Genomic DNA, 15,161 nt, shown 5'->3' with positions numbered 1-15,161 from the left:
GCTGCATGTAAGCAGTACTGTGAATAGTGATGGAACCAAAGTTCCAGCCCTTTAACAAGAGATACAAAGTACCCAACTATCAGACTACTCAAAGATAGAAATTATTTATTAATAAATATGTATGCATTCATTTCTTACCAATTAGCATTTATTATGGTCTATTTTGGCAATTTTACAATTATTTGTATCAGCATTGCTGAGTCTAATAATGACAATGGCACAGAACAATCTGTATGATCCATCCAATGCTTGTATTAATAATTATATTTTTGAATGTCATTCAATAAACTCTTCCTAAGAGACATTTTACTGTCAGATGATTTCATTTTACTCAACAGACTTCTAAATAAAATAAGAAATGCAAAGAGAATCCCAGGCGCCAAGTGTTTCTGTACTGTACTGTTCTGAATGAAATAGAAAACGTAAAGAATAATTGCCAAGTATTCTGTACCTTAATGAGTGAGCACATGTGAGTCACATCGCTCACATCACACCGGTTAGAGCCAATTCACACCAATAGATGCAGTAACACTGTTTATTGATGCACGTTGTATGTTTGATAGAGAAGGGTTTACATTTCTGTAAAGTTTTTAATTTGATCTGACCCTATTGGATGAGGAAATGTTTCCTCATCTTTTGTGTCTGTGATGGCCAAAGAAGAAATAGGATGATGGTCAGCACAGCCTAATAACACAAAGTACCAATTAGTACTACAATTTCTAATTATACTCCACCATACTTGAAATGTTTCTATAATGCAATCCAATGTATACCCTTCTCCCATGACAAGCAATTATGTAGCAAGTGTCATTTCCTTAAACACCATATAGGTGGGGCCTTTGTCCCTTAATGGACTCAGAGAAAATGATTTTTCAGCAAGTACAAACATATTATTTTCTTGACTACACCTTTAGGATCATGTGTTTAAAAAAGTTAACCCTATCTAGGCTATACCTGGTCTTGCTCTCACTCTTTATAAGACCAGTGAAAGATTTAACTTACCATCCTTTTGATAGAGCTTGGAGCATTTGATAAGCGTGTCCCCTTATAGCCTAGAATGTGCCAGGAGCCCTTGATGGCTAATGGCTTGGAAAGGCCTACCAGTTACTGATGGGGGGTCCTGTATTGTGATCTGGCACTCCATGTCCTCTCAAAAGCTGGGCACTCACCTTCTTGGAAACACGATCAAGATAACCAGAGCAAGAACGCCACATCCAGCCCATTTCATGGCTACCTTCACGTTTGGAACATACAACTATGTTTGGGACAATGAGGTTAGAATAGTGACACCGACACACTATTTTAAGATAGATAAAAAGCTAGTGTGGGGAAAAGGACACTGGCTCCCCATAGGCAGAAATCCAAATTATGTTTTGACAACACCCTCTATTGCGGTAAATGTCACAGAGATTTACAATGCTGTTTGCAACTGATGGATTCAGGTACGGTGCAGGCCTGACCGCTCTGGAACGGTAAGTAGCAGCAAAGTGTCTGTTCCTGACTAGTAAAGGTAGCTTATAGCATATGTTTAGTTTTTTTGCCCTTGTAGGTCTAAGGGTAAAAAGATGCCTTCAGCAAGTGATTGGGTCATGTTAAAAGGGAACATCACATACAGGTATAAAGTCTAAATCGGGCACCTTCATTTTAGTTGTTGTGATAGGCACCACCCTGCTCAGGGGAAGCTGTTGGGCCTGTTTAAGCCACAAAGAGTGAAACTAGAGCCTGAAAAAGTGGCAACATTGAAAAGCACTTCCGGAAAGGTTATAGAATAGCAATATCCTAAATACAAGTTTAGTCAACAACAAGAACAATAATAGATACTTATCTTTTATTCATATCACATTTATGCACAATCATATTTCAAATAAATTACCACGTGTGTGTGTGGGGGGGTGGGGATGTGGGAGATATATTTTCTGACTGCCTTTTAGAAAAATGCACAACTGAGTCACTAACCTGGAAGTGTCATGAAGTCTCATATGATATGACTTCACTTGCCAGATGCTTGTACTGGGACAGTGATTTAGGTATTGAATTAGATCAGAGGTACCCTACTGGTAGATCGTAAAGGCAACGCACGTGGAACGCGGAGCCCTGCCTTTCAAAATAAACTCTACCAAGCACAGGAAATATTAAGTCCCAAGTTTTTAATGTTGGTAGATCATTTTAACTTGGTCATTTTAAAAGTAGCTCACAAGCCGAAAAAGTGTGGGCACCCCTGAATTAGATGATGCTAAGCAACTAACATCTTTAGAAGCTGGTCAAAAATCATGTTTTTGTCTTCCAGTGTTTTTCAAGCACTCATGTTTCCTGACACATACCAAAAACATGAAACCAAAACAAAATTACAGAAGGGGCATTAGATTGTAAGCTCCTCTGAGTATTTGGTAGTAACAATTCGAAATGCTGTAAAAACACTAATTTCCCTTTAAAGAAATACAAGAAATTATATTAGTAATGCAGTTAAACCTGGAAATGTCCTACCGTCAGCCAATTGGATTCCAACTTTTAATGATCTGGTTTTCCAACTGAAGTTGGATACTGCTTGTTGGAATTTTGCAGATCGATTTACTAAATTACCATGTTGCCCAATGTACCTGTAGTAACTGTTGTTTTAATCCTCAACAACACTCACTACATACCTTTTCATCCCACTGTAGTACAAGCAGGTACAATCTACATTAGAATGACAAGTTTGCTTTGAACTCAGGTGCAGTGCAGCATCATTATCATCATCACAAGAAGCTGCATTAAGTGGACTTCCCACTGGCAGGATCAACGGGTATTTATGGGACCCTTAAATGAAGACAGAATAATTATGTACCAAGGTACATTTTAAAACACTCTGGATTTGAATTGCATTTGATAAAAAGCATTTAATTATAATTTAATGTTATTTAAGCATATGATTAATAAAACACATATCCTTCCAGCTCTTGTCATTGAAGTAGAAAAACAATAGAAAATAAAACCATGAAGTTCTACAACGCTGCAGTCACACAAGGAATTCCTGGCAGTGGTGATTATGTGACATTGCACATAGTATATGGAATTGCCAGCATGACATCGCACAGTGATCAGCTTCATAGGATTATTAAAATTTTCAGCATTTCCATGTGTATTTGTAGTCGCTCAGTTCCAGCTGGCGTAATGAAGTCTTTCCAAGGGTTGATAACTGACTGAACTGTTCTAAAGTAAGAGGGTGAAGTCCGCAATTGCCAAGTTCAGCATTGTCCATCTCCTAGAGAGGAATAAATAGAGAACAAATACATTAAAATTACATGATATATATTAAAAAAAAAAAAAAAAAAAAAAAAAAAAAAAAAAAAGCTTAAAAATACTATAAGCAATTCATAGATTCCCTTAAACATTACGATATAAATATTCTTTAGAATCAAACTTACTGCCAGTTACACTATAGAAAGACATCTCCCGACGCTGTATATCTATCCTAACTTGCTATGGAGAGCCCTACTAAGCCCTCTAAAAAGTTGATTATATATCCATAATATCACTTCTAAACAACCCATCCCTCCTCCTGGGACTTGACTGTTTAATGAGGCTGTCTTTTGCAAGAATATGGGAACAGCCCACTACATTGGGGGCTGGCAACTGTACACATTTTGCCATCTGTTTTTTAGGGCTCCTTTGACACTTTTCCAGATGTGCAGACTCTGCATATCACACCTCTTTTCTGGTAATGTCACAGCTGCTGAAATAGGCCCGAGGGAGGTAAAGTACTTATTCAACAAAACGTATAACTTCAGCTCTTTTACTATAAACTTTAATAAGCAAGTTCCAATGCCACAGCAAGTTAGAGTTTATTTACACTAAGGACACTATGTGACAGGGCCAAGTGCTGCATTGCTGAGTGAAGAGAATACACTCAGTAATATAACCCTACCAGAATGTGCAGGGTTTTTTTCCTAATCTGGAGGGTGAACAAGGGGAGCAAGCAAGTAGCACATACATACACACACATCCCCTAGTCCTCCTACTGTTTACTTTTTACCTCAACTAAGCAAAGAACAGGTTAATGAAAAAAGGCAGGTAGTATTAAACCAAATAGTGGACATGTACACTTTGTATTTATAGAGTGGACTTTCATGTTCTAATTATTTACCAAACAGCACAGGTTAGAAATGCCAGACGTTTGGGGGCATTTAAAAACAAAGCACACCTCCATTACAGACAAAAGGTGTACCTGTACCCAAGCACTCACCTTGCAGTCTGGACCATGGACAGATGTGTTGAACACTGTCGTTGGATCATGTGTATACAGTGATGTTGAGAAGCTCCCCCTCTGTGCTGCCTTCAGTAAAAGCGTTAGAGAATGCACAGCATGTGGCATGACTGGGCCGGTAACCTCCAGGCTGAACTGATCCTTGTACCCAGAATGAACTTGGGTTTTCACATTTACACTCCTGGCCTACAAAGCAGAAGAAAAACAGTCAGGCAAATGTACATTTTCTTTTTTTGTTTTAAAAAAGGCATTCAGTCATTCTGAAGTCAAATGTAGATGGTATTGTTAGGGAGTGTATTGCAATCCCTGTGTTACACCATCACATGACTTTGCATGCATTTAAGGATATAAATATTATAAATTATATAAAGTATGTATAATTCAATGCTAGGTTCACTATATTTCTGCAAGTGTGCCAAAGCCATTAAACAATGGCATCTTGTGCCATTTGCTCTGCACCAAGTGGGGATGTTGCTGCTTCTTCCTCAGGTACAATAAACGTTGATGCTCTACAGCCTTCCTGCTCTTCTTGTGGTCAACATATTTTCATATTATACATACATATTTTCCTTTATAGTACCTTCAGAGTCTGCATAGTGGCTCCCCGGAATGAAATAGGCGACAACAGCGTTGGCGGGAGACCAGCTTGAGATCCGGCAGCAGCTACAATACTCTTGCAGTTGATCAAGAAATTGAGTAATGTAAAAGTGTTTGCACCTTTCACCAGCACAACAGACTCTGGTCTATGGTCCAGTTTTACTTCATTCTTTTCCTTACGACTATTTTGATGCAAGTCAAGGAACCAAAGTCTATAATAATGCGTTTTAAATTAATTAAAAAAGGGTAAAAGCCAATGTTTTTAGTTTTTGATTGGGTAGGAAGGTTTAGAAAATTCTGATATTCTTAATTTTTTATTTGCTGTTGTATTCTTTGGAAAGGGAGTAAAAAAAAAAAAAAAAAAAATTCCCCAGCGGCATGCAGAATTACCAAATAGGGGGTTTTAACACTTCTCTGCTCTATACAAAACTTTATATAAAGATAGGCAGACACTTCTGCATGAACAAAATGTGTTATGCTTTACTACATTTTTAGAGATAATCTAATTATAACCTACAATTATCTAGCCATGTGGAGAGAAATTATGTAATGAGTAGTTAAAAAATTAATTTCATGTTAAACCATGAAAGAATGAACCAAATATCTTCACCCATTAACTAATTTAATGAAAAAAAATAGAATTTTATTAAGGTTGTCCTAATATATATAATAGTTTAGGGGATTTTATTGTATATATTTTTTGAAGGATAAAACATGTAGATTTATGAGCTTATAAACAAAATTTGTAATCTTCTGTTTCATCTCCAGCCAAAAATAAGACCAAAATTAGCTCATTAAAACAGAACATGCTAAAGCAGCTATGGCTGCAACAATCAGAGCTAAGAGAATTTCCCCGCAGTACCTTTTTTCTCCTACTAGCCGTCCTCTGATGGGCAACATTATTCAACACGCTCTTATCCCAGGCCGCCCTGGAACAGGACAGTACAGATACAAGTTTATCTCAAACTCTTTCTCCTCCTATTAGCATGTGAATTAGTTGAATTTTGACACTGCTTCTTCCTACCACACTTCAGGTACTCTGTACAAGACTGCATGAGGCCAGTAACAAGTGAATTTTGAAAACCTAGACTGTTTTTGCTTAATACATGAAAATGATTTCTTAAAGATTACAAAGCTGAATCGATTTGTATCGAACATCTACATAGAACTAGATTGTTTTCACTGCATGTTTAACTGCTTTGCCATTGTTCATTTTAACAGGGGAAACATGTATTTTCATTTTTGTTCTGGTATAAGATATCAGACCAAGGAAGGATACAGTTTAATAGATATAGCATCAGGCTTTTTTATCTTGTCTTCCACTCCCATTTCTTCCAACCATGAGAAGCTTTCATCATCATCATCACTGTCTAGAGGAGCCCTGAAAAGGAACAAATATTAAGAAAATAAAAAAATATGCATATTTTCCAAAAACAAAATACAATTCTTATCATGCAGTCTGCACAAGTGTGTATGTGGGCTGGACTGTCAGCAGTTAGATTGCCTAAATAAATTATGAATAGGTGAAACTGACCAAGAAACATTAAGTTTGTAGGTTTGCACTGGTTTTTAGCAAGCATGTTTGAATTTTGCACAGCACATGCTAGTAAACCACCTCACCGCATTCATTCCCTGCTGCTGGTCATAGGTTAAACACTACGTGCAGCATCCCACCCACAGACACGAGTGTGAGGAACCAAAAACTAATAGCCAGTCTGAACAAGTTTCTAATAACCATGTAGAAATTTAGACATATAGGGCCTGGATTTATTAAAGCTTTCCAAGGTTGCAGAGGATACACTTTCATCAGTGAAGCTGGGTGATCTCACAAACCTGGAATGGATCTGTTACAGTATACAAAATATTTGCTATCAAATTACTTTAAAGAAATCCATTCCAGGTTTGCTGGATCACCCAGCTTCACTAATGAAAGTCTATACTCTCCAGTCTTGGATAGTTTTAATAAATGATGCCCTTTGTGTAGTCCCAATAATGCTAAAAAAGATATCCAGCACAAATACTTTTTTCACTTCATATGGGCATAAAACATTGAGCATAAATTTGTGCACGTACTCCTCTCCTTCACTTGTGTTGCCAGTTTCTTTGTCATCTAACTGGGAAGTTTCAGGACTCTTCTGCTTTCGGTTAGGGTCATTCTCCACCAATGGGAGAGAAAATTCAATACCTAAAAAGACAAATTATTTCACATATTACAAAACAAAGCCAAGACGAGTGGAAGCCATTTTCTCTTTTTATTAGTTGCTTCCATCTTTTGCACGGGTTAGAAAAGTACAGCAGGAGCTGTAAACACTGGATAACAAGTTGTGTTGGTTTCTGCTCCCTGGCTCTCTTTCTGATTCACCGAGTTCAGCACTACTGAAGGTCATAAATATGCAAGTTAGAAAGATAAAACGGCCATATTTGATTAGGTTGGCGACTTTTAGTAAAAAAACATTTTTGAACAAAAAATTGAACATTCCTAGTAGTGTTCTTAGATTTTGAAAACATGGGCAAACAAGGGTTTTTTAGGTTGAAATTCAGGTATAATATATATATATATATATATATAAAAAACGCAATTGTTTTTACCTGCCAAAAGATTTGTAATTCTGTCCATCTAGTGCAGATTTTACCATTGCTCTGTCCTGCACAGAAGCTTTTTTTCTAGTGCACTCATGTAAACAACACCTTAAAGGTTCTGTCCCCTCCCTGACCTGTACCTGAACAGGATAAGCCCACCTCAGGCTCATCTCCCCGTATCAGCATGTTCCTTAAAAGAACATGAGAACCTGACTGGCTACCAGTACTGAGTCTTCCTCTTCAAGTCTGCACAGGAGACTGGAATGGCCGATACAAAGTCAAATTAAAGAACTTTCAACATATTTAATGATGTATGAAGGACAGAACTGCATTGGTCTGTTTTTATAACTGCCTGGGATTTCACTTAAATCAAGTTTACCTTCGTTCTTCATTGCTTCTCTTAAGCCACGTGTGGTTGGGGACATGACCGCTGTAATGACATCACTTCCTGCCAAACCAGCTGCCCTGAACAGTACTGTGAACTGATAAGTACACACATAGAAGTATGGGCACAGCTTTGCCTTAACCAAATTATACAAAGATGTAAAGCTCAGAGACCTGGAGAGGAGAGAAAAAAAAAAACTTTACCTTTTCTATATCAAGCACCATTTTTTTTAGCCAATAAAGAAATACAAGAAAAGGATTGTTATAAAAGTAGTCAAATTATTGACAAACGCAAAGTTTCCTGGTTGAGTTAATGTGCATATTAAACTTCACCATGCCTTAAATGTTTCATTGGATCATAACCAGGTCCAAAAATGTGATATGTTGCACCAGATACCAGTCTTCGTATGTAGTGGCTGCATTAGCTTTCTTTTGTCTAGGCTAAGAAAATTTTCTTGCCAGAAATGCAGTGTTCTGGTCTCTTTCTGTGGATTCAACTTAAAGCACACTTATATTAGGGAGGGGAGGAACCTAATTCAGCTTCAATCAAGATATTTAATGGAAATTGACAAAAGAAAAAATATACAATAGAAGAGTAGAGCATAGCTATGGCTTTTTCCTAATCGATACTGGGAATGTGTGAAAATATTCAGCATTTCACACTCACTGTAAGTCTCTATAAAAGAAAAGCAGCACTGCATTTTTTTTTGACACTTTATTAGTGCCCAGAAATTCGGCAATAGGTCACTCAATAAATAAAAAAGGAATGTAATGCAAATAAAAAAATTCTTTCAGATATGCTCTCTATAATAGAATGAAAACCCTGCCTTCAAGTGCATCCCTGCCCTCTTTGTAAAAGTTGACGAAATAAGTGATGATAAAACATGAAGGTTTGGGTATACCATTCGCTCATTAACACCTGCTGCAGAGACTCATCTTGAGACCAAGGACTGTTCTTCCCAGTCATTTTGCGATCAGCTCCTATTCTGGGGAAGAGAGGTAGCCAGGGAAGGGAGGGATGGAGCCAGTACACCAGAGCTTGTTGAAAAGCACACCTGAGTTCAGTGCACTGTTTTGGCTCCTAGAGGAAAAAAAAAAAAAAAAAAAACAAAACAAAAAACAAAAAACACAATGCGGCATAAGAAAACATGCAACATATCAACATAGTCACATATTGTCCTAGAATCTATCTCTTTAGGTTTATAAATTTATAATTATAAATAATTAATCCAAGCTTTACTTGATCTGTCTGTGCTTTGGGAAGGAAGGGTACACATAATTGTGTACAGCTGCAGATGTCCAACTACTTTCATATATTGTGCATTTCCATATATCCAAAGCCCTGCAACCATATTTTGCAATTACCTGTATACATAGGAGGTCAGTGACAACTTTATCTAAGAGGAACAACACCAACTGGCTAGGGAATGCTTTGTTCAAGACCAGCCAGCCAGGAATCTGCTGTAAGGCAGGAACAACCTCCACAAACAATTTTTTCCCAATGTCACCATTATAAGCTGGATCAGGTCATCGCTGATGGTAGAACTGTCACACAGATAAACACACACTGCCACAGCAAAGTATTAAAAGCTTGAAATGCAAAATGGAAGCTATGTTTTGTTATTTAAAGGTACTCCATCATGGCATTGATCAGTTTTATTCCCCAATTTTATTTGATTTTATTAAAGCCATATTCTGTGACGAACATGTATTTTTGTTAGCAAAGACAGCCACGGAGGAGAATTCCTTGTAGTTGAACATCTTGAGTTAACAGATAGCTGCAGCTGTTGGAAAGGACAGGAGAAAGGAAAGAATATTACCGTTATAATTTGAGGTAGGCTGACTGGTGTGGCCCGACAATGAAGGACTAAGCCCTGACTTTCTTCCTGGGCTTTTAGGTGATCGGTCCAGGAAAAAGGATGGCTAGAGGTAAATAAAAGACGTGTCTTCAGACTCCAATCTGCTGGATATGTCACTGATCCCTTTGCAGGTTCAGTGGTTGTAAGAGGCTTCTCTGGAGACTAATACAGGTATTAAAAAAAAAAAAAAAAAAAAAAAAAAAAATCAGGGGCATTATTGTTAGTTATGTGAATTGTATTGGTTTATCAAAAAAGCATAGTTGTATTCTATGCTGAATTAAAAAAAAATTAAAGAAAACATTGTCAAGAGAAAAGCCACAATGCAAGATCAGAATTTAACTAATAAATATCCACCTTTAAGTAAATAAGTATATTTTTGAAACATTCTGCACCTACAGACTGAGCCAGCAGCAGAAGAATTTAGGGGCATGCACAATGGAGTAAACCCTAGAAATGTGTGTGTAGATTATAATATTTAGTAACACATAGTATATTCATCTAATGCACACCGAACACCACCATACTGGTGAAAGATGCTTCAAAACTCTTGCTCCCAACTAAAAGTGTGCGGTTTTGTTACAGATAATGGGCAGCGTATAGACATTTTCTTACAATATTATCACAAACTACACCAAATCATGACAAAAATGTAAAAATGTTTATTCAATGCCCTTTTGTCTTTCATGTATCTAAAACCAGAAATGTGTATGGAGGTGCCAGATGTAAACCTGATCAAATGTTTATAAAGTTTTATGCAATATTTTAGTATTGCTGAAAGCCTCAAAGAGCACAATTGTCATTGAAAATCTTTATAAATGGTCGATACTTACTTTGGTCTTTATGGCATCAGCAGGTTCAGGTTCAAGGCTGTCTCCCCAAAGTACATCTTCCACAGAATGATACTAAGAAAGAACAAACACATTCTGATTACTTTCATGACTTGCAACATTATGTTGTCAATACAAGGACCAAGTGACAGCTCTTAGTTTTTTATATACAATATAAGTATCACACATTTTATATGGACAGTCAGCAAATGCTTTATCCTTTTTTTCTGCACAGTTGAAAAACTTGATTTTTTTTCCAGAAAAATTATTTTATCATCCAAACCACCACTTTTTCAAAAATCAAAAGGCCCATAAAAAAAGGCCCATATAAAAAAAAGGAAGGCAGTTTTTAAAAGCCTACCTCCTGCTGTGATGCCTGATGGTCTTAGAATAAGGCTAGGTACACAGGTGGAATAGTTTTCGTCCAATAATCGGCTCAGGGTCGATACCAAATGAGAATCTTGTGTGTATACAGCACAATGGATGACGAACTATTGTAATGCAAGTGAAGGGGAGAGAGCGCAGCTGTGTGCTGCTTTTTCATTCTCACCCTCTCCATAGAGCAGAATGTTGCTGTATGTACAGCATCGTTCATGCATCATGCAGTCATTAGTCATTGGAAAGGACAGTGAAAGATCCTTTCCAACAACAATTATTGCACGTGTGTATGCAGCCTTATTCTTCTCCTGTGGAATATTTATGTGTTCCTGCCATACACATGCATTGGTATGTATGAGTGGGCATTGTTGTCTTTATTTCCCAGCATTTCTATATTTTAACATTTTAAAAACTAAATATTACTTTTTTCTTAAATTTTATTTCCGCTACTTTCTTTTTTATTTAAATCTAAAAGAAGCTAAATGGCAGCTACAGTTTTATTGCCTTAATACACCTCAATGGCAGCAAAAACATTGAACCACACTGACTGCTCTTATTCATATGACAAGCCATCTTACCCCCAAAAGAAAGAAAACTGATGCTGCAACTGTGTTAGTAGAGTAATGCTCCAATTTAAAAGGAAAATGCCTTAACCCCCACTCCCTTATTACACTTACCAAACCTAACTTCAGATTCAATTGTTTGTGATCCAAAGGGCCATCTGTCTTTTGTTTACATCCCACCACCGCAAGGCTTCCCTCCTGCATGCATAATACAGCCCAATAAACTTCTGGGGGCCATTTCCAAACAGGTGGAAGACTTGTGTCAGGGAGGTGTAAACAAATGTTGGATATACCTCATGCTAGGTTCACACATGCAATAAATATCATTAGAAAACGAACAACTAACAACCAATCAACTATTATTTTAAATAATCATATAGTGCATGACTCTGTACATGCTGTAACGATACGTTCATTCAAATTTAATCCACTAACAATGTACACACACTAGACACCATCGCTTAAACAATGCAGGAAACGACGTGTACCGGAGAAAGTGTACCGCAGAACAATCCACGATCCCTACAAGCCCATACACACAACAGATAGTAAATGATCATCGCCCAATCAGATGCGCCGGGAAGGTGGTTCGTTCCCAGTGACATTCCTTGTTCATCAGCGTCGTTGTGCACTTTTTTGTTAATGATTATCGTGCGATCAGTCCTAATCGCTCATTTCCAACGACAAATTTTTCACGTGTGTACGTAGCCTAGGATCTCAGTAAGTACACAGCTGTAGAAAAGGAGGGAGGGTCATGTAAAACTAAGGAAGTAGAAGATAAATGTATGCTTTGTTATAGTGCACCTAAAGGGACATGTAGATTTCAATGGTCTGGTAAAGACCACAAATGACAATTCTGGTATAGAAGAGACTCTGTAAAGGAGAAGATGCTGTGTTAACAGTATAGAAAAAGCTGCAGCATTTGTCATAAAGCGTACCTAAACTACAATTTACATAAAAGGGTAGACAACCCTGGTGGCACCCGGCGCCAAGACGGATGCCAGGACCCGATGAAAGAGACCTCAGGACCGATCGACTGCACGATTAAAGGCAAGTGTATTTTTTTTTGTTTTAGGCATTTTTAAGTTTAGTTCCTCTTTAAGCTCATAGATAGTTTATATCCCAAATCTAGACCCAGCTCCGTGCTTCCTTGACTGCATGTCAGTGTTTTCTTTTAGCTGGGCGCCACAGTCAGCACTTATCAGCAACCACCCGGCTGTTTTTGGGTGGTTCCTGATTAGTTCGGTCATAATAAGGCTGCCAACCAGCTTAAAAAAACAAATTCTAGGATGAGCACTGCATGCGTTAATTTATTTTATCAAATCCTTGTATTCTACACAAGTCCAGGTTGGTCACATGAGATGATGACTGACAAGAGAATGATCAGATCAGTGTCCCTGCATTAGGAATGCTGTACTCTATGGAGGCCAGGCCCAGGCCGTCCTATAATCTTAATATATCCCCAGCCTTCAGGGGCCATATCATTGATGTGGAAGCTTTAGAGCCAACATCACTTCTGCACTGAGTCAGGAGCAAACTGTTAATAGGTAACCCTTACAAAGACATGACTTGTGACACCAAGGTAAATGCTTAGTTGTCCCCGACAGATATTTTGGATGCTGGAAGACGATTTGTGCCATAGCAAAGACTTTCTTCATGCTGCTAATCTACATTTCTCATTGCTGCCAATATACATCACAGTGCTCATGTGACACACACACCACGTGATCTCCCAAGGAAAACAAACACTGAAATAAACATGAGAACCCGTGACGTAGCGCCCTCTCATTGGCTATCAGATATGCCGGGAAAACAGATTCTGATTTGAATATTCCCCCTCTCCCCTCGTTCCCGGGCTGACCTGGACGGGCTCCGGGTTCTCCTTCTCTATGACCCCGAGGAAATCACATTCCGTCTGACTGCTCGCTCTCCTCTTCGCTTCCACAGTGTTATCAAGACTGGCAAAAGGGTTTCTTCTCTTCACTGCGGTGCTCCCGCCGCGCTGGGGTCCCGGGGAGAAGGGCCGGACTCCGGGTACTCTCTTCGCCACTTCCCCTGGGGAGAAGAGAGACGTCCGTGGCCCCGCCTCGCTGCGGCTCCTCCGCCGGCTCAGCCGCAGGATCTCGGCTGGCCTCTTGAAGCTGGGAGAGTAGCCGGGGAGAAGCTCCGACATGGCGACCTAACCTGGAGCTCTGTCAGTCAATTCAGAACGTGGCGCGCTTTTCTAAACCCCGCCCCATTCTCTCATAGCCCGCCCGTTCTCCAATCACAATCAGAATGAGCGTCAACGCTAAGGACCAAGCTCCGCCCATTTCTAAGAATACCATCGATCAACGCTAAAGGCCGTTCTAGTCCCATCGTCAGCTGGGTCTGTACCACCAAGTCGTCTCTAGAGGCCGCTCAAATCTCTCAGTCCCATCAGTCACGGCTAGAGGGCGCCACACACACACCTTACTGTCAATAGGGCCTGTACCAGTAGCCCGCCTATGTTCTAAATAACATATCCCAACTTCGACAGTACCAGTAGTCAACCACTGGAGGCCGCCGATGTCTATCATGTTGACTGTACCGGCGACCACCGCCCTCTAGAGGCCGCCCAAGTCCCCGTCCATTTGCCAGGTCTTATATACAATGTCACCTGTGCTTGTACCAGCCGTCACCTCTAGAGGCCGCCCATGTCCTGTCTTTCTTATATCAGATGTGACAGTGCCAAGAGTCGCCGCTAGAAGTCGCTGCTGTACACTAAATCAGGGGTGCCCACACTTTTTTTGGCTTCTGAGCTACTTCTAAAATGACCAAGTCAAAATGATCTACCAACAATAAAACTTGGACCTAATAACTCCTGTGCGTGGTAGAGTTTATAATGAAAGGCAGGGCTCTGTGATCTACTCGCGTTGCCTTTGCAATCTAGTGGTAGATCGCAACCCACCTGTTGGGCACCCCTGGCGTAAATGATGCAAACTTTACATTCATTGCAAAATAACTGGGTCTGGAGAGTCAGCTACAAAATATAACACTTTGATAAACTCCTGTTTCATAAACATTTCATTATAATGCAGGTCTCCAGACAAAACGTTTAAGTTTTTGATAAAGTTGGGTAGAGTAAAAAGCCTGTGTGAGGTTTTTATTGCTGTGTGCCTCTTAGGATTTATTTATTATTATTAATAATATTTATATTATTATTGTTATTAATAAACAGGATTAATATAGCGCCAACATATTACGCTGCGCTGTACAATAAACAGGGGTTGCAATTCACAGACAGATACCAACAGTGACACAGGAGGAAGAGAGGAACAAAAAAAGTGCAAAACGATGCTGACGAACGAGGAAGGTCGCTGGAAACTAACTGACCGTCCCGGCGGATCTGATTGGGCGACGATCGTTCACAGCCTATTGTGTGTGGTTCTGCAGTACACTTTCTCTAGTACACGTCTCTTCCTACATCGGACAAACAATTCTATCTAGTATGTGTACATTATTGGTGGATTACATTTGAAAAATTGTATACTTACAGCATGTACAGAATATATGCAACATATGATCGTTCAAAATAATCGTGCATAATCGTTGATCGGTTGTCAATCGTTTGTTTTGCAATGACAATTATTGCACGTGTGTACCTAGCCTAAAAGTGAAACCTACTTCTAATGAGCCCAGGCTGTCATGAAAACACTTCATAGGGGATTGTTATCATCGTCATGTCAGACTAGGCTCACAGGATAGTGCT

At 39.0% G+C, this 15,161-nt stretch overlaps 1 protein-coding gene across 1 annotated transcript; it reads right to left on the bottom strand.

The window, feature by feature from the left end:
* Window positions 1–2,856: 2,856 nt before the first annotated feature.
* DONSON (DNA replication fork stabilization factor DONSON) lies at window positions 2,857–13,684 on the bottom strand. Its single transcript, XM_072419724.1, has 10 exons — window positions 13,293–13,684; window positions 10,494–10,565; window positions 9,625–9,825; window positions 8,707–8,885; window positions 7,800–7,978; window positions 6,914–7,025; window positions 6,120–6,221; window positions 4,824–5,022; window positions 4,223–4,429; window positions 2,857–3,241 (listed from the first exon to the last, which is right to left on the bottom strand). Exons 1-10 carry the CDS (start codon window positions 13,602–13,604, stop codon window positions 3,104–3,106), a joined length of 1,701 nt encoding a protein of 566 aa, XP_072275825.1. The 5' UTR covers window positions 13,605–13,684; the 3' UTR covers window positions 2,857–3,103.
* Between the last annotated feature and the right edge of the window lie 1,477 nt (window positions 13,685–15,161).

This window comes from Pyxicephalus adspersus, chromosome 8 (genome assembly GCF_032062135.1).
Source record: "Pyxicephalus adspersus chromosome 8, UCB_Pads_2.0, whole genome shotgun sequence".
Lineage (NCBI taxonomy): Eukaryota > Metazoa > Chordata > Amphibia > Anura > Pyxicephalidae > Pyxicephalus > Pyxicephalus adspersus.
Note: the sequence above shows the minus strand (reverse complement) of the source record. Positions and strands in the feature narration are given on the sequence as shown.

Coding starts and splice junctions, on each gene's coding strand:
- DONSON (XM_072419724.1), bottom strand. CDS start 13,604: ATGTCGGAGCTTCTCCCCGGCTACTCTCCCAGCTTCAAGAGGCCAGCC. Junction 8,886..9,624: donor GCCTACCTCAAATTATAACG/GTAATATTCTTT, acceptor TTTTTCCTCTAG/GAGCCAAAACAGTGCACTGA. Junction 4,430..4,823: donor CCACTATGCAGACTCTGAAG/GTACTATAAAGG, acceptor TCTGCTTTGTAG/GCCAGGAGTGTAAATGTGAA.